Source organism: Podarcis tiliguerta, assembly GCF_965153285.1.
Source record: "Podarcis tiliguerta genome assembly, chromosome: 12".
Lineage (NCBI taxonomy): Eukaryota > Metazoa > Chordata > Lepidosauria > Squamata > Lacertidae > Podarcis > Podarcis tiliguerta.
In genome coordinates this window covers 58,232,132-58,259,178 of record NC_139545.1, presented here as the reverse complement: position 1 = coordinate 58,259,178, position 27,047 = coordinate 58,232,132, and the positions used below count along the sequence as shown (strand labels likewise).

Here is a 27,047-nt window from a genome sequence, read left to right as displayed (position 1 = left end):
GGACAGAGGGTGGCGCTTGGGGGGGGGATTGTCATCGCACCACTCCTTGGTGTGTGGAGTACCTCAGGGTGCGATATTCTCCCCGATGCTTTTTAACATCTTTATGCGCCCCCTCGCCCAGCTTGTCCAGAGTTTTGGGCTGGGTTGCCATCAGTATGCTGATGACACCTAACTCTATCTGTTAATGGATGGCCATCCTGACTCGGCCCCAGACACACTGTCCAGATGTTTGGAAGCTGTGGCTGGCTGGTTACGTGGAAGCCGGTTGAAGTTAAATCCTTCGAAGACAGAGGTCCTCTGGCTGGGACGGGACGATATGGGATTGGGGGGGCAACTCCCATCTCTAGCGGGGGTGCAATTAGTGCCAGCACCGTCCGTTAAGAGTTTGGGTGTAATCTTCGATACCTCCCTCTCTATGGAGGCACAGATTACAGCTATAACAAATGTGGCATTTTTTCATCTCCGCCAAGCTAAGCAGTTGGCTCCTAATCTCTCTCGCCCTGACCTAGCCACTGTGATCCACACGACGGTCACCTCCAGACTGGATTATTGTAACTCGCTCTACGTGGGGCTGCCCTTGAGACTGACCCAGAAACTCCAGCGGGTGCAGAATGCCACGGCGAGACTCCTTATGGGGTCTTCACTGCGCGATCACATTCATCCAGTACTATACCAGCTGCACCGGCTCCCGGTGGAGTACAGGATCAGGTTTAAGTTGCTGGTTTTAACCTTTAAAGCCCTATACCGCCTAGGACCCTCGTAGCTACGGGACCGCCTCTCCTGGTATGCCCCACAGAGGAACCTACGGTCTGCAAATAAAAACATCCTGGAGGTCCCAGGCCTCAGAGAGGTTAGGCTGGCCTCAACTAGAGCCAGGGCTTTCTCGGCTGTGGCTCCAATCTGGTGGAATGCTCTGTCCCAAGAGACTAGGGCCCTGCGGGACCTGACATCTTTCCGCAGGGCCTGCAAGACGGAGCTGTTCCGCCAGGCCTTTGGTTGGGGCGCAGCCTGACTCCCTCCTCTGGCAACCTGCACAGAATTTTGCTTAACGGTTGCCATTAATTTGATTTTAATTAATTTTTATAAAGAAATGTTTTTAGAATGTTTGATTATTTGATTGTTTGATTATTTGATTGTTGTTAGCCGCCCTGAGCCCGGCTTCGGCTGGGGAGGGCAGGATATAAATAAAATTTATTATTATTATTATTAACTGGGTCAGATGTTTCAAGAAGACAGATGGGCCTATATTTGTACTCTATGACAGCAGCAAGGGAGCTTTATGCGCAAAAAGGCGAAATCAGGAGGAGCATCTCCACTCACATCGTTCTGCCCGGATGCTTAGGTCCAGTGCTGAGGGCCTTCTGGCGGTTCCCTCATTGTGAGAAGTGACATTACAGGGAACCAGACAGAGGGCCTTCTTGGTGGTGGTGCCCGCCCTGTGGAACGCCCTCCCTTGAGATGTGAATAAGCAGCTATCTTCTCTTTAAAATACATCTGAAGGCAGCCCTGTTTAGGGAAGTTTTAAATATTTAATGCTGTATTGTTTTTAATATTCATTTGGAAGCTGCCCAGAGTGGCTGGGGAAACTCAGCCAGATGGGCAGGGTATAAATAATAAATTATTATTATTATTATTATTATTATTATTATTATTATTATTATTCCTACTAAATAAGAGTGGCAGTTACAACTGATGGAATATGCCAAATTGGCAAATGTAACTATGAAAATTGGAGATAAAAAAGAGGCTAATTTCCAGAAGGAGTGGAAACCTTTTGTTGAATAGTTAAAGAATTATTGTGAACATGTAAAAACGCGGGTAGGATTTAGATGAAGAACAGCAGTTGAGAACTAGTTGGAGTGCAGTGTGGAAAAGTTGAAGTGTAGAATATTTATAATATGCAGCAAATATGCAGAAACTGCAGGGGAAAACCTTGGAGGGGTGGAGGGGAAGTCGAATGTGAAACGGATGTGTACCTGCAAAGTATGTAAAAGGTAAAAGTAAAGGTACCCCTGCCCGTACGGGCCAGTCGTGACCGACTCTGGGGTTGCGTGCCCATCTCGCTAAAGAGGCCAGGGGCCAGCGCTGTCCGGAGACACTTCCGGGTCACGTGGCCAGCGTGACGAAGCTGCTCTGGCGAGCCAGCACCAGCGCAGCACACGGAAACGCCGTTTACCTTCCCGCTATAAAGCGGTACCTAATTATCTACTTGCACTTAAGGGTGCTTTCGAACTGCTAGGTGGGCAGGAGCTGGGACCGAAAGACGGGAGCTCACCCCGCCGCGGGGATTCGAACCATCGACCTTACGATCGGCAAGTCCTAGGCGCTGAGGTTTTACCCACAGCGCCACCCACGTCCAAAGTATGTATCCTCTGGTAAACTTTTGAAATTCAGAATTTATTTGTTTTTTAAGATATAATGCAGTAGAAAAAGTTTGTGGGGAAACACAGTGGAAGGCGGGGTGGGAAGTCAATTTATGAGACAATGTAACTGTTGGATATGCAGAATATTGTGAAAATTTTATAATTTTAATTAAAAATTATATTACCACCACCACCCCAAATTTACTGCTCTTATCACCTGAGAAGAGGTGGCCCTGTTGCCACAGAGACAAATGGATGGGCCTTCCCCCCCCCTTACCTGGCTGGACCCCACGTCATCCTAGGATGGAGAACAACAGGTGAGGGGGTCTCTGGATGGGAGAGTCAGGTGTCAGAGCTCAGCTGGAGACACAGAGATCTGTCTTGCTCTGTGCTGGACCCAAAACTGACTTAGGGCTTTCCTGGAAAGCTAACGGGGAGGCAGGATCTGTTGGGGGGGGCAGGTTATTGCTGTGAGCCCCCCAAGACACCATGGTCTCTGTTGACCTTCATTCCTGGGTAAGTGCAGACATTCCTGGAGTCTCTTCCCTCTCAGAGACGGAGACGCACAAAACAATATTTCAGGTAATAGTCTTTGAATCACCCTGCCCCAAATACTGAATGCAAATACTGAATGCTCCCCATGCATGGTGAACAGGCTGGAGGTGATTTCTGGAAAGGTTTGTACCTCTAGAGGTGGAAATCAGGTAGCAGACCTGCAGCATGGTTTTGCATGAGTGATTGGGGGGGGGCTGAGAGAGGAGCTCCCACCCCCTTCCTTGCCCAGCTGCAACACAACAGCCCTGCAGTGCTGCCCGTGGATCTTATTCTCTGGGGGTTGCTGCTTTCAGCTCAGATGCAGAGGGACCTGGGATGCACCAAAGAAATTACTTTAAAAAATAAACAAATCTCCTAGCCAGTGAACCCTGCACTTTTGGGTCCAAGGGCACCCAAACTGCTGGGGAGAACAGAGCCAGCTTCCAGCTTGGTTTTCAGAAAGCAGAGAATCTGGGATGGCCTTCAACTGGGTGGCTGAATTACAGCAGCCTGCGAGGGCACAGAGACAGCTGCTTGCAGCTCTGACAGGAAGGGCGCTAGATTCAAGGCTGCGCTTGAAAGTGGAACTAGAAAGCATTTATCTCCGCGGAGTTCGCAGCCCAGAGAGAGACAGAGAGACGCTGGAGAAAGATTCCCTTAGCAGAGATGGACATATTGTAAGAAGGCGTTTAATTCCTTTTCATACACTTTGCTATGGGAGGGTAGATTTGTACAGGGGGTGCGGAAAATACCCGACTAAAATAACTAAAAATATACAGATGGAATTACAAGGAGCAGACCTGCACTTCTGGAGCCGGACTGAGTGCTTTGAAGCCCCCGCAGCCTTCTGCTCCCTGCGGACCTCCTCCTCTTGCAGATCCAAGGCCAGTTTAGTATCCTGCTCAAAAGAGAAGGGGAGGCTGAACTCCACATCTCTCTTCCGGGGGCTTTTTGTAGATCAGTAGTTCCCAAAATGGGTGGGGTTATTTAGGGGGCACTAAGAGGAAAAGGGGGGAAGCAGGGGGGAGGGTGCAAATGACTGACTTTGAAAAGCTGGTGTCACTGGATCAAGTTCAGACTTCCTTCCCCCTCTTTCTGCGGCTCCATAACTTTATTTTTAATATCTTCCGCGTATTGCAAATTAACTCAATGTGCTCATTTATTCATCTTCTTTAAATATATACTCTTATGAAACAGCAGGTTGTTACAGTAATCCTGCCAAATGTTTTTATCTGTTATCCAGTCAGATGGATGGGGTATAAATAATAAAAATTATTATTATTAATCTGTAAATATTCAGTAAACCATTTCCATGCTTTTTATTTTTTAAGAAATTGTTATCTCGATTTCTTATTCTTCTGGTAAGTTTTACTCCGTTTCTGCATATTCCATATGTTTTTGTGTCCATTTTTCCTTTGCTGGGACTTGTCACATGTGGGCTCCCTGTGTGCAGATTGCAGACCCTCCTGATATAGGCAAAAATAGGGGTGGTTGGCTTTTGCTCCCCAACTCCCCAGGGACCCCTAAGTCCAGGACCGGTCAGGATCGGACAGTAAGAGCTGCTCGACAGTGGAATTTGCTGCCAAGGGGTATGGTGAAGTCTCCTTCTTTGGAGGTCTTTAGGCAGAGGCTTGACAATCATGTCAGGAGTGCTCTGATGGTGTTTCCTGCTTGGCAGGGGGTCGGACTCGATGACCCTTGGGGTCTCTTCCAACTCTATGATTCTATGATTCTATTTCGCCGAATTAGTTAAACTAAATAGTTTTAACTGGGTTTCAGACAAAGGTGCAATTCTTTTTACACTTTTGAATTTTATTGTGTTGTTTTCTTCCTTAGTGGGCCGTGCAAACCACTATTGTGAATTATGCTTTGGGCAGAATAGGGCAGAGGGCACTGGGGGTGAGTTTACAGAACCAAGTGGAGGGTGGCCAAAGACTCTTATAGGTGTAAAAGGGCAGGGCAAGGGAGCCATCCTGCAGCCTTAGGAACATAAGAAGAGCCTTCAGGATCAGGCCAGGGGCCCATCGAGTCCCACATTCTGTTCTCACAGTGCCACCTGGGTGCCCCAAAGTGCAGCCCACAGGCAGGATTCGAGCCCAAGAGCCCTCTCAAGCCTTCTCAGGCCTGAAGCCCTTCAGGAAAAAAACATAGAATGGTAGAGTTGGAAGGGACCCCGAGGGTCATCTAGTCCAGCCCCCTGCATGCAGGAATCTTTTCTCCAATGTGGGGCTCAAACCCACAACCCGGAGATTAAGAGGCTCACGCTCTACCGACTGAGCTACAACTGTCATCACAGGAAGAAACCATGTTGGGAATTGCTAAATATACCACAATCGCTTTGGATGAATATTGTAAGAGGATTATGAAACGTAGCATGACATGACATTTCCCTGCAAGATACAGAAGGAGATACTTTGCCCACAAACTTGTTCTGTACACAACTGCTTATTTCCCCGGTGAAACGTTAAATGGTCTAACATCTTGCTGGGTGAAAGGCAAGGCCCCCTCCTCATTCTTTCTTCTCTTCTCTAGTTCTAGGTGTACAGGATTCTTCCCTTCCATTTGGAGCATGTGTAGGACTGGTAAGTTTTTCCTCAAGAGTTCCAGAAGGTCATACGCAAAGTGTGGGGTTCCGTAGGGAGGGGTCACTATGAGGCAGGGGGCAGCAGCCGGGGCGCTAGAAGAGCAAATGACTATCGGACTCTGAAAAGTTGGAATTGCTGGATCAAGTACATCCGTTTCGTTGAATTAATTAAAAAGTTTTAATTGGATTATGTGCAAATGTGCAATTGATTATTACCGTTTTGAATTTCGTTGTGTTATTATCTTCCTATGTGTGCCACGCAAACCGCTTTTCTGAATAATGCTTTTGTTAAGGTAGAGTAGGGAGCACTGGGAATGAGTTTGTGGCCCCCAAGGAGGTGGTGGCCGGAAAAAGGTTGGGAGCCACTGTTCTATTGCATTAGACAGAGAATTCTCATAATAATAATAATAATAATAATAATAATAATAATAATAATAATAATAATAAATAAATAAATAAATAAATGTTATTTATATCCCGCCCTCCCCAGCCAAAGCCGGGCTCAGAGCAGCTAACAACAGTAAAAATAGCACAGTGTACATAAAATCATAGTCAATTAACTGAAATACATTCTAATCAGTTCAGAATCAAATTAATGGCAGCCATTGGGCTAGAGTTCTATGAGGATTACAGAAGGAGGGGGTCAGGCTGTGCCTTGGCCAAAGGCCTGGTGGAACAGCTCTGTCTTGCAGGCCCTGTGGAAAGATGTCAAGTCCCGCAGGGCCCTAGTCTCTTGGGACAGAGTGTTCCACCAGAACGGGGCCATGGCCGAAAAAGCCCTGGCTCTGGTTGAGGCCAGCCTAACCTCTCTGTGGCCCGGGACCTCCAAGATGCTTTTGTTTGAAGACCGTAAGGTCCTCCGTGGGACATACCAGGAGAGGCGGTCCCGTAGGTCATCAGCAGGATGAGGCTAGTGATCTTCCTGGGGTCAGCTAAAACACCTTTTTCCGGCCACAGACAGGCTGCGAGGGAAGGAGGAGAGCAAAGGCTGGAATGATCTCTGTGCCAATCTCATCTAGCACGGATGAGAAACTAAGGCAGAAACGAGGCAGATCTCAAATACACACAGCCAGCAACTTTTCCCTGAGTGACTCTGGTCAAGGGAAGCGACATAATGAAGTTTCTAAGCTTCGGATAAATCACTGCAGAGGGTTAGAGACATCCATCATTCCAGTTGTGCATCTTTTGTGGGAACAGATTTGGGGCGCATGGACTGCCTTACAGAATCACAGAACCATGGAAGGTTCCCCAAAGATCCTCTAGTCCAGCCTTTCTCAACCTGTGGGGCCCCAGATGTTGTTGAACTACAACTCCCATCACCCCTAGCTAGCAAGGCCAGAGCTCAGGGATGATGGGAGTTGTAGTCCAACAACATCTGGGGACCCACAGGTTGAGAACCGCTCCTCTAGTCCAACCCGCTGCAATGCTCCTATTAACACCGCCCACACATTTAGACTCCTAGTTGCAACAGGCCACCCCGAGATACACCCTTACAGTGCCATCACATCACCTCTCAGCTATGCATTTATTTATTTTTTGCAAAACAGATGGACTCCTTCCATCTCTGCTTACAAGATATAACTTAGGGGGTCCCCAGCCTGGGACCCCTCCTTCAAAACTACAGGCAAAACACCCCGTGAAACCCCCAAAATCAATAAAATGCACTGGTTTCCTACACAACTTTCGTTGCACCCTCTAATACCTGAACTTTCCTCAACAGCATCAAATCCTGAGAACCAGATTCCGACAGAGAGCAAGGAAGTGCGGATTGTCCTCATGGGGAAACCAGGAGCAGGAAAAAGTGCCACAGGAAACACCCTTCTCAGGCAGGAGGCATTTGAGGTTGGCACCGTGACGAAATCCTGCCAGTTAGGAATCAGGAAATGGGAGGGAAAGCAGCTAGTCCTCATTGACACGCCTGCTGATTTTGACCTGGGGAGCGGCACAGCCAAGGATTCCCCAGACTCCCAGCACTGCCTCCGTCTATCCAGCCCGGGACCACACGCTTTGTTGCTGGTCACCCACCACTGTAACGGTGCAGACGAGAAGGCAGTAGAACGGGTTCAGGAGATATTTGGCTGCGAAGCCATGAAGTACGTGATTGTCGTGCTCACTGGGGAAAAACTGGACGACGCAGCTTTGGAGGAACATCGATCTCGCCCAGAATGCCAACGCCTTCAGAACATGGCTGGTCACTGCGATTTGCAGTGGTTCTCGGTCGACAACCACAACCAAAACAAGAGGGAGCAGGAGGCTAAGAAACTGCTCTCCATGGTGAAGGCCATGGTGGAGAAGAACCAGGAGAAGCCCTTCTGCAGGCCTGAAAGGGTTGGGAGTCCTACCTCAATCCCAAACGAAAAGGACCTTTCTGGGCACCCACCAGAGGAAGAGAAGCCGCAGGAGGCCGTGGAGATTCCAGGAACTGAAGGGTCCGGAGTGGGAGGAGGAGAGAGCCCCCCTGTTCAAAGTAAGCACTCCTGGCAAGGTTTCCTTCCAGCTTCAGCCTATTCCTCCTGGTTTGCAATGAGCCCTGCTCTATGTATGTAAAGTTTTTTTAAGAAAAATCATAGAATCATAGAGTTGGAAGAGACCACAAGGGCCCTCGAGTCCAACCCCCTGCCAAGCAGGAAACCCCATCAGAGCACTCCTGACATATGGTTGTCAAGCCTCTGCTTAAAGACCTCCAAAGAAGGAGACTCCACCACACTCCTTGGCAGCAAATTCCACTGACGAACAGCTCTTACTGTCAGGAAGTTCTTCCTAATGTTTAGGTGGAATCTTCTTTCTTATACTTTGGATCCATTTATTTTATAAAATAAAATAGCAAATTTACTTCCCATACAATAGATGCTTTCCAAATCTACCTCTTAAGCCAGCCCACTTCCTTGCTTCGCTCCTTTTTGGCAAAATGTAAGCGCACACTCAATGTGCAAAATACTTTTGAACCCTTGGAAACAGGACTACAAGGGGGTGGAAGGGAAGAGTCTGTGATAAACATGTTCTGTCTCAGAGTGACATCTAGCAGCCCTGGGGTGAACTGCAAGGAATGAGACTGAGCACTGTTTGAAATTAGTAGTAGTAGTAGTAGTAGTAGTATTTCGTTATTTATACCCCGCCCATCTGACAGGGTTTCACCAGCTACTCTCGGTGGCTTATAGCACATAAACAACTGTAAAACATTAGACATTAAAGGCACAGGCTGGCCAGAGCAACTGACACCTGCTTCAGGTTTGTTTCCAGGCACAGTTTAAATTCCTGGGTTTAGGCTTTAAACCCAAAACCAGTGGTTCTGAGGCTTTTGGGGCCACTGCTCTCTTGGTTCTGCAAACTCATTCCCAGTGCCACCTTTCCCAACCCACTAAAAACATAATTCAGAATAGGGATTTGCACCACCTACTAAGGAAGAGAATAACGCAACAAAATTCAAAACAGCAAGAATTAATTGCATGGTTCAAAATCTGATTCCTGTATTCAGTCAGTCAGTCAGTTTCTTTATTACTGTCCATGGCCAGTAGTCAAACAGAATCTTTGCCCAAATATATAAAATAGTACCAAACAGAACAAAAGAGAGAACTTTAACATTAAAATTACTAGCAACTGTATTGTGCTGTAATAAAGAGATTGGCTGAGGTTTCTGCATCCCATTCTGTAGTTAACTGCTTGGGCAGTTCAGGAAATTCAGATTGCAAAAGTGACGCCTTACAAGGGCTCTAATCAGTACAAAGTGTTGATCCCCAGGAGAAGCTATAGGATTCCTCAGCTCTGTTCTTCTCTTTCCAGCAACATTAACAGATGCAGCTGATCCCGTTTCAGCAGAGCAAAAGGAGCTTTGCATCGTCATTGTCGGAAAGTCCGGGGTTGGCAAAAGTGCGACTGGAAACACCATCCTTGGGGAAAAGAGGTTTGATTCCAGACTTCAAATGGCCCCAGTTACAAAGTCTTGCTGGTTAGGAATAAGAGAGTGGAAGGGGAAGCAGGTAGCTGTCATTGACACACCTGCGATGTTTGACTCTGATGGAGCCCAAAATTCTACTGAGATTGAGCACTGCCGACGTCTCTCCCAGCCCCGCCTGCATGCTCTGGTTCTGGTCGTCCCAGTGGGCCGATTCACAGAGGAAGACCACCAGGTGGTACAGCGGGTGAGGAAGACATTCAAGAGTAGCGACCAGGAACCCATGGTGGTTGTCTTCAGCCACAAAGAAAGGTTGCAGAATGGAAGATTGGAAGATTACGTATCTTCCAGGGACAACAAAAACTTTCGGGAACTGAGGGATCAGTGTGGCGGACGGTTTTGCAGTTTCAACAACAATGAAACAGGAGACCAGCTTGCAGCCCAAGCTGAGGAATTGCTCTCCATGATTGAGGAGATGGCAGAGAAAAATCAAGGCGATCCTAAGATGACAAAGTTGGACAAAGTTGCTGAGGCAAATGCATAAAGAACATACTCTGGTTTTCTCCCGCTTGGACTACCGCACTCTCTGTGGAGCTACCTTTGAAGGTGACTCAGAAACGACAACTAATCCAGAATGCGGCTGCCAGACTGGTGACTGGTGACATTTCAGATGCGCCAATAAATGCAGAACACAGCGGCCAGGGTGTTCACTTTGCGCAGCTCACTTGGAAAGAGCATCACTGAGTTCCTATCCAAATCTGAACCCTTTTCAAAGCACTGGTGTTTACCTTTAAGAAATTGGGGGTCAAAGGCATGGATAAGGTCATCCAAGATCATCTAAGGAGGTCCTTCTTCTCTTCATGCCTCCCCTGCTAAGAACCTTAAGAAGAGCTCTGCAGGATCAGGCCCAAGGGAGCAGTCCAGCAGTCTCTCCCCACAATGATTGACCAGATGCGCCCGAATGAAGCCCACAAACAGCATGGACTTTGCCTCAATAACTGGGGGCAGCAATGACTCTGAATCCTGAAGAAGTGTGCATGCACACGAAAGCTCATACCAATAACAAACTTAGTTGCTCTCTAAGGTGCTACTGGAAGGATTTTTTTTATTTTGTTTCAACTATGGCAGACCTACAGGGCTACCTACCTATAATCTGAATCCTAGCTGCTGGAAGTCACAGGATAGAAATCAGATCCTGCTTGCTGGTTTCCTACAGGCCAGAAGGTTTCAACCTTTTTGAGTCCACAGCTCCCTTGACCAACCTTCATTCTGTGGCCCCCCTGTGGGGCTCAGGAGCCCAGTCATGCCACCCCTTGCCTGCAGAGCCAGCAGCCCCTCACCCCTTTTCAAACACCCTCCCTTGTGGAGTGAGTCCTCGGCCTCCTCTCCCCTCTCCTTGGGAGTCCTCTGGGCAGCCGCTGCTGCCGCCCCTGGTCTCTGAGCTGCCCTCCTGCCCCATAGAGAGGTCCCTCCTCACCCTGCCTCACAGGGCCTGGGACTTGTCTGTCCATTCCCAAGAGCAAGGGCTGGCTGGCTGGGCTCCCTTGCTTGCTTACTCTGAGGCCGCCTCAACTCCTGGCACCCAGCACCGCCTGGCCAGTCCCAGAGACACCATTCGCCTGGGGAGCTTGTAGCCAGGACTGCTGCAACAAACAGCCTTGGGGAGGCAGAGAAGCAAGAGGGCAATAGAAGAGGAAGGAAGGAGGGACAGAGGTCAGTGTTGCCAGTGGCACCCCTGGCCATCCTTCAAGGCACCCCAAGGTGCCACCACACCCTGGCTGAAAACCACTGGCTTAAGGCGACTGGTTGCCCATTGTGAGAATGGAATGCTGGACTTACAGCCATATCCCATGATGGACTTGTAGCTTAACAGGATAGGCCCCTCTGTCCGTCCTGCTTGCCTTATCTTCCCTTTATTTACCTTCTCTCTGTTACCACCATCCTGTCAATCTGCGGAGCAAAAACTTAAAAAGCGATGCAGATCTTTTCTCTGTGTGTGAAGAGCCTGCCAGAGAGTTGATGTTTTGGTTAAACCTTCTGGGGAGCAGCTGGTTCCCTCTGCTTCTGTTATCTCTTCTGCAAGGTCATGCCGACTGCAATAGCCGGGCCAGGAAGAGCCTGGGTTTCATGTCTGACTTTCTCTTTCTATCGCTTTGCTCTGATGTGGTGTGTTCTGTTCTGTATATAGTGTTAAGGGTTTATGTTTATTATAAGTTCTTAGTTTAAGTCTGCTGCAACTGGATTTTTATGGACTCTGCCAATCCTGAATGTATTGGATTTGTGACCATTATGCCTTTAGCAACAGTAAAGCTCTTCTGGATGAAATATTGCCTCTGGTCTTTATTTTGGGGGACTCTGCTACGTGTTTTTCTTCCTCTGGCAACATTTGGCACATCCTCCTCCCGCATTCGCTGAGACACCCAGGCAGTTTTCTTTCTCAGGGTCTCCCAAGTGCCACCACTAAGGGGACCATGCAGGAGATATTCTGGCAATGACCGTGCCCCTTACACCCATAAAACTGTTTTGATCCGCAGAAATATGAGCTTAAGATGTGGATAACAATGGGAGGTAGGATCAGGGTGTTGTTAGAGGAGACCCCTGCCCCCGTTCCCTTCACAGGGACTATCGAGACCTCCTGCAAATTGTACCTCTGTGAGGGGAATGTGGGCCTAACAACTCTTGGCACCCTCAACACGCTACAGTTCCCAATCCTGGCTTCCACCAAAGAACCCTGGGAGTTGTAGGGTGCAGAGTTGACCAGAGACCCCTTCGCAGAGCTACAATTCCCAGAGATTTAACAGTAAATCACCTTTCCCAGGAAAGTCCAAGAGCTATAGCTCTGTGAGGGGCTCTAGGGCTTCCTAACTCCCAGCACCCTTAACCAACTACAGCTCCCAGAATTGTTTGGGGAAAGCCGTGACAGTTTAAAGCGGTATCATAGCACTTTATGGTGTGAATAGCGCCTTGTCACATGCATATTGCTTGACAAACTCACACAGGCTTCCTGGGCTGGAATTCCGTCCCCTGGGAGGACAATATAAAGGGCCGTCTTGCAAATCTCAGTACCCATAACAAACAACACAGAATACTTTGGGGGAAGAAGACATGACTGTTCAGTGGCACTACAGCGCTTTAAATTTACACTGCTAGACTGATGACTGGGAGCAGCCAAGACCACTTAACACCGGTCCTGAAAGACCTACATTGGCTCCCAGTATGTTTCTGGGCACAATTCATAGTGTTGGTGCTGACCTTTCAAGCCATAAACAGCCTCAGTCCAGTATACCTGAAGGAGCATCTCCACCCCCATCGTCCAGCCCAGACACTGAGGCCCAACTCTGAGGGCCTTCTGGCGGTTCCCTCATTTTGAGGTTACAGGGAACCAGGCAGAGGGCCTTCTTGGTGATGGCACCCACCCTGTGGAACGCCCTCCCATCAGATGTCAAAGAAATAAACAACTATGACATCGGAAGCCAGCCCTGTTTAGGGAAGTTTTTAATGTTTGATGTTTTATTGTTTTTAATCTGTTGGGAGCCGCCCAGAGGGGCTGGGGATACCCAGTTAGATGGATGAGGTACAAGTAATATAATTAATTATTGTTGTTGCTTGTTGTTGTTACTGCTACCAATATTATGACATGGATGAGTTGAGAAAGATGGCAGGAAACCATCAACCGGTGAAAAGTCAGGGATCCTTCTGCTCATTTAAGAGAAATCACCACAGCCAGGAGCCGAAGGAAAGGCAAACTTAATTTTATTCAACAAAGAGGATCAAGCAGTTGGGGGAATAAGGTGCATCATCCAAGCACTAGAGTTTTGCATCAAGCGTCTTCTGGGGGGAGAGAGCTCTTGGCTCTCACCGCAGGCCAGAACCTCCTCAGGGGAGTTGATCTACGTTGCCTTGAGGGGCAGAGAGGTCTTGCTCTGGGCCAATCTCTGCTCTCCAGCCGCCATTAATGCTGCGTGTGTCCCGTCTACGTGGTCGCCATCTGGGTGTCTGGAGAGGGCACAGAAGGAGGGGAAGGATATTCCCAGGGGACCCAGAAGGCAAAGCTACAAAGGGTCAACGTGGCGTTCTTATGCAGAGGATGCTGAGGGGTCAGGGTCTCTGTCTCTTACACACACACACACACACACACACACACACACACACACCCTGGATTCGACATTTCTCTCAAAGTTTCAACCTGAGTGACTATCTCCCAGGACTGTCTTCCCCCAGTAATTTTTAGGTTTGGGGAGAAAAACCAGAAGGCAACTTCCATCCCTGCCTTCTCCAGGCAGGACAACACTTCTGAAATGGACCTGGGTTGGAAATTTCTCATTTTCACAGCACATTAAGATGACCCTTCTTTTCTGCAAAACCACATCGCCATGCCAGCTTTGAAAAGGCCACATCGACAAAAAACAAAACAAAAACCACTTTTCAATGTTGCCCTTTGCCATTCAGAGAAGAGGCACTCCACAGATGGTTGTATGTGAATAAGCAGGATAACCGCCAGGAGTTTCTTGTGATGGGACCATCTTGGGAGGCCGGTCATATGACGTTTCCAAACGTGTCTCTGTAGAGGAAAGGCTGCTTCCTTGACCCATCCATCTTCTGAGCCAGCAAAGGAAACCTTCAGCAATGTGGGAACACTCCTGAGCTTGTTTTGGACTACAACTCCCATCGTGCTGTGCTGGCTGGGGGTTGATGGGAGTTGTAGTTCCAAAAAAACCTCAGCGGACAGCAGGTTGCTGAAGGCTGTGCTGAATGGAGACCCCTGGCCACCCATAATGGATCACAAGATATTTGACAACCACCACCTTTTTTGCAGTTGCAGAAAAACAGAAAGAAAAAAAAAGGGGTTTACCAAGGACCTAGTGAGTTATATTTGGACACAAAATATTCCCTGGTGGATATGTGGACAAGCTCACCTGTTTACCAGGACCCATCCCTGAAATAGGTTCATCTCACACATCAGTTAGGAAACCTTTTTAACCTGTTCTGGCCACCCAGCAAAGGACACTGAGCAATCCATATCCATTCTGCATCAGGCACAACCCCTCAGGTCCCATCAGGTCCCAACACCAGGAAGGCCCTGCCAATCCCCATACAACACTTCTCATTCAGCCAAACCATGAATGTGCCCAACGGCTTGGCAGAGCCGCTGCCCATCAGGTGCCCTCCAGGTGTGCTGAGAGTCCAAATCCCACCAGCTACCTGTTGGCAGGGCCCAGCACATTTGCAGGGCACCAGGTTGCAGAAGTCTGGTGCGGCGGCGCTTTGGACTGAAACTTTGGATTGAAACTCTTCAAGTGATCGGTAGCATGCCATGTGCAGATCTCCACAGAGGTAAGTAACACTTGTTTTCTTTTCTTTCTGCTGCGGTGTGCAACTTACACAAAGATCTCCGCCCGTCGCGCACACTCTGAAACAGGAGTGCTTAAAAACGCTTGAAACGTACGTTAACATGTTGAACGCTCAAGTTAAGCCTTGTGTAACAGAGAAACTGAATGCAGGAGAACATCCGCACCGTAGCAGACAGTCCAGTCCAGGGAGGGGAAGGACAGAGCTCAGTGGCACAACCCTTTTGCAGCTGCTGGATACTAACCTGGTCAGGGGAGATCAGCCGGGGAAGCCCCCTCAAAACAGGGTTTAAGGTTTAAGGGTGAGAGACCGCCCCCCTCCCACAACTCAAAAGCACGAAGCAGGCGCATTTCTCAATCAGATCTTCGGAGCTCGCTTTTGCCAACCTCGCACAACCCAGATGTTTCCGACTCCCAGCAACCCTAGCTGTGTGATGCTGGGGCTTCTGGGATCCCATCTGGGCCTGCTGGGGCCAAGGAGGGGCTGGGAGCCCCAAAACATGCGGAGGACACAGCCTCAGTGAAGGCCACTCTAGTGTTTTATGGAAGTGTCTCTCCCGGCTCAAAACCACCCCCAAAATTCAGGGCATCTAAGTGGTTTCAGAACATTCAACTTTTACATTCACTTCTTTTTCCCACATTAAGCTATCCAAAAAGAGTCTAGACTCCCACATGGTCTTTTCCTTCCGTGGATCTGGAAATCGGGCTCAGGAAACCAGAAGCTCAGAAGAGGATGTTGCTACAGCTCTTCAGAATTCCTCTCTCCTCCGAAGACCTTTTCCAGCAACAACCGGAAAACACATCCGCCCTCTTCCATGGGTTCTCTGGCAAATGTGTGGGTTCTCTGGGACATAGTGCAATCGCTCCGCCTTCCTCCAATGTGTTCAGCAAGACGCAGCTGTCAACAGAAGGTTCTCCCCTGAGCTGCAGGTTCAAATCCACAGGAAGAAGACGCACAGTGGGGCGAAATCCTCCGCAATCAAATACACACTTCGTGTACCCCGTTCTGTTCCCGCGGCAACCCCCGAGTTTGTGTCGACTATCTTTGGCACCAATTTCGACCCACCCAGCCCCCCAAACCATACGACTCTTTGTCACTCTGCTGCGGGACCAAAAGAACAGGGAAGGCTGCAGCTGAACATGCCGCGTGGATCTTAGGGGAGGGCAGGAATTAACCACCAAACGGGGTTTGGGGGAAATAAAGCTGGGCATCCGTACTTGTAAAACAGGAAGCAGAACGTAAACGCTGGGAAACCCCCTGAACGGAGGTAATGCTGCGTGGCGCAATGGCTCAGAACGGGAACTTAAGAGGGGAACAACGTCGCTGCCCAAAATGGAAACCAAACAATGCCAGGGCGTGAGAAAAATCCCACCTATGAAGGTTCAGGGGACACCCAAGCTTGAAATGCAGCCGATGTGTAGAGAACGGGCTTTTGCTTCAGAAAGGGAAGAGGGGTCCCCAAGCAATGCTTCACTGCCCTCGGCTGATGGGATCCCAAGTTCTTGGAGCGGTTATGGTCCATATCCCGGGCAGGGCAGACGCTGCCCTGCTGAGAGGCCCTTGACCTCCCCTTCCCAGGCATTATCCCAAAGTCCCCATAGCCCCTCCGTGCTCCCACATCCCAAACAGGCCCTTCGGCTTCCAGGACCCCCCGCGGCCGCCCCCTTCCCCCTCCGACCTCCCCGCCCTGGCGAGGCCCATCGGAGCAGCAGCCTCGCCCTCAGCCAAGCGCCTCCTGCCCCAGATGGCTCTTCCGGTGCGCGGCCAGGTTGCCCTTCTGCGCAAAGTTCTTCCCGCAGGTCAGGCACTGGAAGGGGGCATCTCCTGCGTGGAGCCTCCGGCCGGGGCTCGCGGGGGCCTCCTTGGGGCGCCTCCGGCCCTCCTCGCCCTGCGGCGGCAGCGGCCTCTCGGCCTGGTGGTGGGTCCTGCGGTGGCCGGCCAGGCTGCTCCGGCGGCCGAAGGCTTCGCCGCACTCCCGGCAGGGGAAGGCCGCCCCGTTCTGGCGGGACTTCTGCTGGTGCTTGACCCGCAACGGCCGCTGCACGTCGCCCTCCTCGCCCGGCGCACGGGGCCTCCCCCGGGTGCGCATCCGTGGCGGGGAGGGCGCCCCCGGCTTCTCCTGGGCAGGGGGCCCGCAGCCGCCTTTCTGGCGGTGGGCGAGGAGCAGGCGCTGTTCCCGGAAGGTCTTCCCGCAGACGGGGCAGGAGGGGGCCCCCTCTGCGCCACCGCCGTGCACCCTCTGGTGGGTCAGGAGGTTCTGCTTGAGGCTGAAGCGCTTGCCGCAAACCCCGCAGCCAAAGGGCTTCTCTCCGGTGTGGATCCTCTGGTGGATGATGAGGTTGTGCTTGAGGGTGAAGCCGCGCCCGCACTCGGGGCACACGAAGGCCCGCTCGCCCGCGTGCTGCTGCTTCTGGTGGCGCAAGAGGCTCAGCGGATGAGGGAAGCTCTCGCCACACGCCGCACATTTGTGCTCCTCCTCCTCCACCTGGCTGTGGATGACCAGGGCGTTCTCGTCCCCGGAGCCCTCCTCCCAGGCGGGGAACGGGAAGGGGTTGTCACCCCCCGGTGGGGAAGCCTGGTGGCCCCGGGCGGCCGGCTCCTTGTCTCCCTCCATGGGGCCCTCGCTTCCTGCAGGCGGAGAGAAGAAAGAGGGAAAGTACAAGGAAGTTATTTCATTTTAATTTTTTCCCATATTTCATTTCACTTTTAATCTGCATGCCACCTTTCTCTAGTACAGTGGTACCTCGGGTTATACGCTGCAGGTTACAGACTCCGCTAACCCAGAAATAGTACCTCGGGTTAAGAACTTTGCTTCAGGAGGAGAACAGAAATCGCGTGGCGGCGGCGGGAGGCCCCATTAGCTAAAGTGGTGCTTCAGGTTAAGAACAGTTTCAGGTTAAGAACGGACCTCCAGAATGAATTAAGTACTTAACCCGAGGTACCAATGTACAGTGGTACCTCGGTTCCCAAGCGCCTCTGTTGTCGTATGTTTCTGTTCTCAAACGCTGAATATCCAAAAGTAAATGCTTCCATTTTCAAACGTTTTTTGGAACCAGCAGCTGACAAAACCTCTCCAGGTGTGGTCAGGGGTCAAGACACCCACAGGCCCACCCCAGCCGGCGTTTTCCCAGCTCACCCAAAACCTGAATTTCGGGGGGCAAAGTAAACAGGATAATGTCGAACGCAAACGAGTCCAGTTGCAGGATCTCAGGAGAAAACAAGCTTGTTTCAACACACACACACACACACCCAACATCTCCACATAGTGCCAGGAACACACACATTCCAAAAGACTCAGAGCTGCTGCCAGTCAGAGCAAGCTCCACTGAACCGGAGAGACCCACGTGGTCTGACTCAGCACAAGGCGTCAGCTCCCTAAATCCCAGCAGCTGCACCTTCAAGGCCCCCGGGGCCCCCACCCTCACCCCCTGGTACCTGAGGCTTGGTCAACGCTCCTTTTCCCCGGGTGGAAGGCAGACCTCGCAGGGAGGGCGCTGCCTGGAGCGGAAATTGTGCCAAAAGCCTCAGGGCTTTTGCTGAACCAGCTCGGAGTCAGAGAGCGCCAAAGCTCCCTCCTTAAAAGAAATAATTATTTTATTTATATATACATATGCACACACACACCTGCCCAGACAAGACTCCTCCAGCTTCCACACAACCTGCCTTTCTCCCTTTTTCCCAAGGGGGGAGGGATAAGAGTGTGATGACGTCAGCCAAATCACAGCCTCACCTTAACTCCGGGGGGGGGGGGAGAAGAAACTGCAAGTCCCAGAATGCAACCCGGCAGCTCTACCTGTGCGGCTGGATTTGCAGCCAGGCCTCCGTGGGGCCTGCAGCCTGTGGGGCTTTTGGGGGGGTTTGCAAGGGCTGTGGAAGATTCCTGCCGACCTTGCGCCTTCTCCAAGGCTTTGCACAGCGGATCCTGCTTGCCAGTTGCAGATGCACCACCCAAAAAAGGGGGGTGCCCAAATGCACACCGTGCAAGAAACAATCCGCCCCCGGGTTCTGATTGATTTGCAAAATGGGGGGGAATTGGGGCCCCCTCGCCTGCGCGCCCAACGCGGAGCAAAAGGGCCCCTTGCCAGGGCCAAGGTCGCGAGGGGAGCCGGTGGCAGAGGCGCCCGCCGCCGCCGCTGCTGTCCTCCGCGCGAGGCTGGAGACTGGGCGGAGGCCGGAGCGCCCGCGGGGCCGGATTGCAGCGAGGCGCGGGCCGCGGGGAAGGGAAGGAAGCGTCGCCGGCCGGCCACGTGCGCCCGGAGAGGAGGCAGCCCAGGCCCGAAAGGAAGAAAGGGAGGAGGAGGAGGAGGGGAGGCAGCCTGGGAAGAGGAAAACTGGGGGGGGGGTCCTCTGTTTCTATCCAACACGTCCCCCCCCCCAAAAAAAAAAATAGGCTCGCTCCGGATCGCCTTCCCCACGCTCAGTTCACACGGCAGCTGCGAGGAGGGGGGAGACTGGGTGCAAAGGGGTGAGAGAGGAAAGAGGGGACGACCCCTCGGTGCCCCCCACTCCCCCCCCCAGCGATGCCTCACCGTGCCCGGGCTGCTGCTGCTGCTCCTCCTCTCCGGCCGCCCCGATCCCCCGCATCGGCCGCCGCTGCTGCTCCTCCGCTTTGCACGAGGCACTGCAGGCAGGATCCGGCCCGCAGGGGAGGGGAGGGCCGGCGCTGCCTCCCTTCCTCGCCCGCCCGCTCGCCTTTTCTTTGCTGCAACAACGTACCTTTTGCAGCAGCAGCTCCGCGCTCCTCCTCGGCTTCTCCCGGCAACGGCCCCGCCGCGCGAGGTTGCTTGCAAGACATCCCAGGCAGGCAGGCAGGCGGCAGCAACTGCAACCGCAGCCTCGGGGAGGTGCCACTTCCTGCAGCTGCAGGAGAAGCCGCGGCGGCTTCTGGCAAGAGCTCTGCCCTCCCCGCGCCGCTTTCCTCTGCTGCGCTGCGCCCGGAGGAGCGCGCCGAGGTGCCTGACGCCCAGCCGCGGTGCCAGTAGAGCTCAGTGGTGCCACACTGACCGGCAGCAGCAGCAGCGGCTCGCCAAGGGTTGGGCGGTCAGCTCTGCCCCAGTCCCCTAAATATTCTAGTCCTCATGATCCCGAATAAAAGGTTGAGCGATTAAGGCTTTGCATCAAGTCAGACCACTGGTCTAGCCTACCAGGAGATTCTGCTTGCAAGGCTTTACCACTGAGTTACGGCCCAAGAGCCCCCCCCCCCCATGGAACTGGGGGTGTCCTCAATGCCCCACAAGGCTATAGGATTGTAGCTGGAAGGGGCACCCCAAACATCTATCCCACCCACCCGCTGCAGTGCCATATTGAGGCTTTGTAGGATAAAGCGATCTGCAAGTCAGAGCCAGGCAGTCGAGAGCGAGGCAGTGTGGGGTAAGGGTTAGAGCAGGGGTCAGCAAACTTTTTCAGCTGTGGGCCAGGCCACTGTCCCTCAGACCTTGTGGGGGCTGGACTATATTTTTTGGGGGGAAATGAACAAATTCCTACACCCCACAAATAGCCCAGAGTTGCATTTTAAATATAAGGACACATTCTACTCATGTAAAAACACGCTGATTCCCAGACCATCCATGGGCCAGATTGAGAAGGTGATTGGGCCGCATCCAGCCCACGGGCCTTAGGTTGCCTACCCCTGGGTTGGAGTGTTGGGCTAGGACGTGGCAGGGACCAGGGTTTGAATCCCCAGCTGTGTGGCCTTGGGCTACAGGCGCTTCCTCCCCAACGAAGCGTGTGTTTTGTTTAAGGCTTCAAATCCAAGCGGAAACCTCCCTGTGTGCGACTAGGCGAAGTGTTTTGTCCTTGACACAAGGGAGCCTGAGCAGATTCGGCACACCGCCCCCCTCCCTCCCTGCCATCTGCAGGCTCTGCCAGGGTGCAGCGCCGTCACGTGAGCCGGGGCTGCTGATCCGGAGCCTTGGCTCTGGGGAGGGTGGCCTTGGCCAGCGGGAGAAGGCCTGGGCCCCTCGCTCCCGGTGATGCAAGAAGCAGAGGAGAAACAGCATCTCCCAGCAGCACTTCGCCCACGACCTCGCTCCATCTCCGGACAGACAAAACAAAGTCTTTGTCTGCCTGTTTGTTGCATTTATTTCTCACTGTTCCCCTCGCTGTGGCTTATCTGCTTCTCCCTACTCCTCCTTGAATTCCCACAAGGACACCGTGAGGTCGGTGGGGCTGAGAGAAGGCCAGAGACTGGCCCCCACTGAGTGGGTGGGGGGCCATCTGTCACGGGTGCTTTAGCCGAGATCCCTGAATTGTAGGGGTTTGGACTAGATGACTCATGGGGTCCCTTCCAGCTCTAGGATTCTAGACTTCTTTGATTTGTGGGAAGGGGGGGATTAGGCTGAATGGGGTGGTAGGCGAGGGGTCGTACCTCTGGGTCATGCTCCTTCTGGGGTGATTTGGTCCCCAACCTTCATTCCCACCTGTGGCTCCCAGATGCTCTGTGCCTGAGACAGTGGCCGCATCCCGGGAATGGTTTCGACTGGCTGGCTAGACCAGGCATAGGCCAACTTGGCCCTATAGATGTTTTGGGACTACAACTCCCATCATCCCTAGCTAACAGGACCAGTGGTCAGGGGTGATGGGAGTTGTAGTCCCAAAACATCTGGAGGGCCGAGTTGGCCTATGCCAGGGCTAGACCAAGTGAGGGTCCCCAATGGGTCTCAACGCCTCAGTGAGTTAGGGGCTTTCCCTGTGTGCGAAGACAGACTCCAGCGGATGGAGTGGACGAGACCAAGCGTGGGTCCAATGGTCAAGAAGGCGGTTTCTGCACTTGTTATAGACGTGGGCATGGCCAATCTTGCCCCTCCAGATGTTTTGGGACTACAACTCCCATCACCCCTGACCACTGGTCCTGTTAGCTAGGGATGATGGGAGTTGTAGTCCCAAAACATCTGGAGGGCCGAGTTTGGCCATGCCTGTGTAGATGGAAGGGACCCCAACTAGAAGGAGAAAACTGCTGCCTTGAGGGACACCTTTAGGAGAGGGAAAAGGAGTAAGCAATACACAAATCTGGACTCCCAAGATGGTGGGATGGTGCCTTGTACGCTTCCTTCCAGTCCCTCCTGCAGCCCAGCTGGTGCCAAGCATCTTGCTCTGCTTTCCTTTGGACCCCCTCAGCGAGGCAGAGAGGGGGGTCTTGTCATCTGGGCAGCCCAGGACCTCCAGACACACAGCCCAGGCTTAAGCCCCGGAGAGGTCACCTTCAGGCTGCTGATGCAGCAATCTGACTTCACCCCTGGAGGAGCACTCCATTGTCTCTTGAGACAGGAATGCCAAATGCTTCCCCTTCTCATTCCTGGATCCAGTTGCTGGGATGGCCAGGCCAGGCTGCTAATGGCCTTCTAAGTTGTTGTTGTTGTTTAGTCGTGTCCGCCTCTTCGTGACCCCCTGGACCAGAGCACACCAGGCACTCCTGTCTTCCACTGCCTCCCGCAGTTTGGTCAAACTCATGCTGGTAGCTTCGAGAACACTGTCTAACCATCTCGTCCTCTGTCGTCCCCTTCTCTTTGTGCCCTCCATCTTTCCCAACATCAGGGTCTTTTCCAGGGAGTCTTCTCTTCTCATGAGGTGGCCAAAGTATTGGAGCCTCAGCTTCAGGATCTGTCCTTCCAGTGAGCACTCAGGGCTGATTTCCTTCAGAATGGAGAGGTTTGATCTTCTTGCATCCATTCTTCGGTGATCAGCCTTCTTCTCATTCCTGGATCCAGTTGCTGGGATGGCCAGACCAGGCTGCTAATGGCCTTCTAAGTACTTAAGTCCTTAAGGGAACAAAGGGCGTAGCTCTGTGCCAGAGGGCAAACAGGTGGGCTCCCTTTCTGGGTTAGTTAGAAAGACAAAAGGAAAGAGTTGAGAGTTGAACAGTGAGCTAGAAGCTGGAGGCCGGAAAGGCAGAGAAAAAGCCATGCCTGATTTCTGCTGGGATCCAAGGCTGTGGCCATGGGAGAAGCAAGGCCTTCTTGGGGTGTTAATTCTGTGAACCCCTCAATCGTAGGCTCAGGTTGTGTATATACGTATACTATAAATCTTAGAAACACCACATTCTCCCCTATCCCTCATTCCGAAAAGGAAACACAAACCCTGGGGGAGTGCATGGAAGCCTTGGGATCTTCCACCATTCAGAGATTGGTGTGTAAGGAGAGCCTGCAGGATCAGGCCAATGGGACCATCTTGTCCAACATCCTGTTCTCACAGTGGCCAACCAGATGCCCGTGCGAAACCTGCGGCAGGGTTAGAGCGCAAGAGCAACACTCTCCCCTTCCCGTGGTTTCCAGCAAAACTGCGATTCAAAAGCACTGATGCCTCCAACCGTGGAAGCAGGGTAGAGCCATCGTAGCGAGTAGCCATTGGCAGCCCTCTCCTCCTCCATGAATTTGCCTAATACTGTGGGAGGGAGTTCCGCAGTTGAACTATGCCCCAGCCTCATTGGGCTTCATGCATTGGTCCAAGTCCTTTTTCGTGCTGCTCAGGTTGGCAGCTGCGTTGATGTGAGTTGTTCCCAAGAGACCGGCCGCCAATATTTCACAAGGTTTTCTTAATTCCCTACTAATTAGGATTCTCACGGAGGCAGCGTTGGCCAACCTGTTGCCCTTCAGCAGTTTTGGGATACGGCTCCCGAACGCGCCCCCCCCCAGCCGTGGGAAAGAGGAAGGCAAGGAAGGCACTGCCTGAGCCTGCCTGGCCTTGTGGCAACAGGAGATCTGGCCTGGAAACACACTTGCGGGCGAAAATAAACGGTGGAGATTAAAAATGTGCAGGAAAGGGCAAGTCAGAGGAATAAGGAGCAACTCCCCAATGAAGAAAGGCTGAAACATTTCGGGAGTTTAAAAAATGAGGCACGGGGTGGAGAAACAAGAAAAGGTTTCTCTCCCTTTCTCATTACACTAGAGCTCATGCACATCCAATGGAGCTGAATGGAAGATTGTGGTGAGGATCATAGAATCGAAGAGTTGGAAGGGATCCCCGAAGGTCATCTAGACCAACCCACTGCAAGGCAGAAATAAATAATAATTATTATTATTATTATTATTATTATTATTATTATTATTATTATTATTTACTTATACTCCGCCCATCTGGGCGGTTCCCAGCAGAATATTAAAAATAGAATCAAACATTAAAAGCTTCCCTAAACAGGGCTGCCTTCAGATGTCTTCCAAAAATCAGTTGTTTATTTCTTTGACATCTGATGGGAGGGCGTTCCACAGGGTGGGAGCCACCACTGAGAAGGCCCTCTGCCTGGTTCCAGTATCAAGTCTAGCTACCGCATTCTGGATTAGTTGTAGTTTCCGGGTCACCTTCAAAGGTAGCCCCACGTAGAGCGCATTGCAGTAGTCCAAGCGGGAGATAACCAGAGCATGCACCACTCTGGCGAGACAGTCTGCGGGCAGGGAGGGTCTCAGCCTGCGTACCAGATGGAGCTGGTAGACAGCTGCCCTGGACACGGATTTGACCTGTGCCTCCACGGACAGCTGTGAGTCCAAAATGACTCCCAGGCTGCGCACCTGGTCCTTCAGGGGCACAGTTACCCCATTCAGGACCAGGCAGTCCCCCCCTACCTGCCTGCCCCCTGTCCCCCCCAAAACAGGACTTCCGTCTTGTCAGGATTCAACCTCAATCTGTTAGCCGCCATCCATCCTCCAACCGCCTCCAGGCACTCACACAGGACCTTCACCGCCTTCACTGGTTCTGATTTGAAAGAGAGGTAGAGCTGGGTATCATTCGCGTACTGATGAACACCCAACCCAAACCCCAGCGGCTTCATATTTAAAAAGCATAAAAATAAAACAGCTTCTTCTGTTGCAGGAGACCAATAAAGATCAACAGCTTGGCCCTGCTTCCTGGGTTGCCAGCCAGCCTCCTTTTGTACCTCCGACCATGACTGGACTTCAAGGGAGATGCCACTGGGGGTCGAAGGTTTTCAAAGAATATTTGAAACATAAATATAGTAGTTTAAACTCTGTTGCAGCATTCGAGGAACAGTTGCAAGGTAGATATAAGAATTAAGACATATTGAGAAAAAGTTTAATTATGATAGAAGTGTGTATTGGCAATAAGTAATATGAAATCAAAATATGGAATAGACGGAAGGTTGGGTCTTTAGTGTTAAGACCAATTTATGTTTTATCGTTTGTTAAGAAAATTATGTGTCTATGGTTATTCCTGTGTGTAATATGGTATTTGTTTTCTCTTTCTTCTTTTCTTGCTGTATCAATAAAAATAAAAATAAAAAGAGAGAGAGAGAGAGGAAGCCGGGAACTGCCGATGCTCCTTCCCTGAGCCACGCCCTTCTCCTAAAGCCATTACAGAAGAAGAAGAAGAAGAAGAGTTTGGATTTGATATCCCGCCTTTCACTCCCTTTAAGGAGTCTCAAAGCGGCTAACATTCTCCTTTCCCTTCCTCCCCCACAACAAACACTCTGTGAGGTGAGTGGGGCTGAGAGACTTCAGAGAAGTGTGACTGGCCCAAGGTCACCCAGCAGCTGCATGTGGAGGAGCGGAGACGCGAACCCGGTTCTCCAGATTACGAGGCTACCACTCTTAACCACTACACCACACTGGCCAGGTCAGGAAGGAGCCAGTGGGGTCTTCCCTGGCACCCATTGCCCATTGCCCCTGCCCCTGCCGTGGGGCCCACTCCCACTCAGAGAAGCAGTGCTGGCCTTACCCTTCAGCCCATAAGAATGTGAGACTTGAGCCTGAGAGCTCCGTTGCTTGGAGCGCTGTGCTGAGAAGGCCAACGTTGCCGGTTTGATCCCCATATGGGGCAGCTGTATAATCCTGCTTTGAAGAGGGTTGGACTGGATGACCCTGGGGGTCCCTTCCAACTCTACGATTCTATGAAGAACTTCTTGGATGAATGGCCTGTTGAGTCCAGCATCCTCTTTTCACAGTGACTGACCAGGTGCCCATTACAGGAAACCTGTAAATAAGATCCACAGGGTGGAGCATCTCTCCCCACCTGTGGCTTCCAGAAACTGGTACCCAGAAGCGTTTGCTGCCCCTGAGGGTGGAGGGCCCAGCACAGCCATCTTTCTGGCCAGGTTACCTCCTGGAGGGTTATTTGTCCGCCTCCAGGACTCTCTCCTATGCTGGGAATCCCCCAGGGCAAAGGATCTGATACCCCACCAGGTGATTCCTCCTCTTCCGCCTCCTGCTCACCTTCCTCCATTTCGTGGGGCCTGGATCCCTCATCCTCCGGGGACCCAGGGACTGCAGCGGCAGCTTTCAGGCGGAGCCGACTTGCCTTGCAAACCGATTTACGCTCAGAATTTGTAATTTGCCTTCCAGGCCAGAGCAAACACCCAGAGCTCTTCACACAGATTTATAAAGCTCATTTATCAATGAGGTCTTATTAAAATATGAGAAGGATGGCCATCCATTAGCATATCCAATGCAGGTTTTGAAAGACTACCTGCAGAAATTATTATCCGCCCTTCCCCACAGGTGGGCGGGGTTTGCGGCACAGGGCGGGGCTCACCTGGGCAGGTGCCACCCACCTGCTTAGGCCGGCCTTTGACCCGCCCTTGGCCAGGGAGGACAATGGACAGCTGGCAGGGGTGGGCCTAAGGCCAAAGAAAAGAGGCTGACTCCGTTGGCCAAGCCTCTTTTGCTGTTCTTCCTTCCAGGTTCACCCACCCAGCCTCCCTCCAATTAGTAATTTCTTGCCTCCATAGTTTCATCCTAGGTCCACAGTCTTCAAGTTAATGATTCTTTCCTTACAGGCTAATATTTTGCATTCCAGATCAGCAGGCGCTGCTGCGGTCGTAAGATGGTTGCTGTATTCAGAAACGGGAAGGAATTTTCCCTGCGTTGGCAGGTTTCATCTTCCCCGTAGTGATTTCGTCACAACTTTGGTGGTTTTAGGCCTTGGCAAGGTATCCCTTAGTCTGACATCAAGTTGGGGGGGATGCATTCATGCTCCCTCCCCATGCAGCGGCGCTTACAGGGCCCGTTAAAGGGCAAAAACCGGGCGTCCCTGGCCCTAGAGCGGCGTCATGTAGGTCAAACTCCTGGGACGAAGTCGGTAGAAGGGCAGGCTGTGTAAGTTTGCGCTTTGCAGTCCCCTCTCACTGGACCTCATCTGCCTGCATATCCTCAGCCAAGCGGGCTGAGAGGGTTGCCTGCCAAGGCCTGTGCCAAGTTTCCCACTTCTGAAATTCAATAAAGTTGTGGCCAATTTGAACCCCATACTCTGGTCTCTGGTCTCATCATTTGGGGTACAGGGGGTGGGCACCACAGACAGGGCTTAGCGTGTATGCCTGCAGGCAGGGTTTACTACCTCTTGACATTTTTCTTTTTAAAAAACCCTCTTTGTCTTACACAGGCAT

General features: G+C 51.7%; 3 protein-coding genes across 4 annotated transcripts in view; 1 reads left to right on the top strand and 2 right to left on the bottom strand.

Annotated features, from left to right (window-relative positions):
• The window catches only part of LOC310660977 (uncharacterized protein), a 776,342-nt gene that overhangs the window by 489,623 nt on the left and 259,672 nt on the right, over positions 1-27,047 (bottom strand). The gene's annotated exons all lie outside the window — the stretch shown is intronic.
• LOC310660974 (GTPase IMAP family member 8-like) lies at positions 3,554-11,698 on the top strand. The gene is made up of 4 exons (XM_083406620.1): positions 3,554-3,574; positions 5,436-5,479; positions 7,202-7,948; positions 9,262-11,698. The coding sequence occupies exons 1-4, from the start codon at positions 3,564-3,566 to the stop codon at positions 9,915-9,917; spliced, it is 1,458 nt and encodes a 485-aa protein (XP_083262746.1). The 5' UTR covers positions 3,554-3,563; the 3' UTR covers positions 9,918-11,698.
• On the bottom strand, positions 13,110-19,526 carry LOC310661017 (uncharacterized protein). The gene is made up of 2 exons (XM_083406742.1): positions 19,252-19,526; positions 13,110-17,350 (listed from the first exon to the last, which is right to left on the bottom strand). Exons 1-2 carry the CDS (start codon positions 19,304-19,306, stop codon positions 16,443-16,445), a joined length of 963 nt encoding a protein of 320 aa, XP_083262868.1. The 5' UTR covers positions 19,307-19,526; the 3' UTR covers positions 13,110-16,442.

What these genes read in the sequence shown, in the direction of transcription:
- LOC310661017 (XM_083406742.1), bottom strand. Translation starts at nt 19,306, where the DNA reads ATGCGGGGGATCGGGGCGGCCGGAGAGGAGGAGCAGCAGCAGCAGCCC. An exon ending in GCAGCAGCAGCCCGGGCACG is followed by an intron (nt 17,351 to 19,251) that starts GTGAGGCATCGC and finishes CTCCGCCTGCAG; the next exon opens with GAAGCGAGGGCCCCATGGAG.
- LOC310660974 (XM_083406620.1), top strand. An exon ending in TTGGAGCATGTGTAGGACTG is followed by an intron (nt 5,480 to 7,201) that starts GTAAGTTTTTCC and finishes TTTCCTCAACAG; the next exon opens with CATCAAATCCTGAGAACCAG. An exon ending in AGAGAGCCCCCCTGTTCAAA is followed by an intron (nt 7,949 to 9,261) that starts GTAAGCACTCCT and finishes TTCTCTTTCCAG; the next exon opens with CAACATTAACAGATGCAGCT.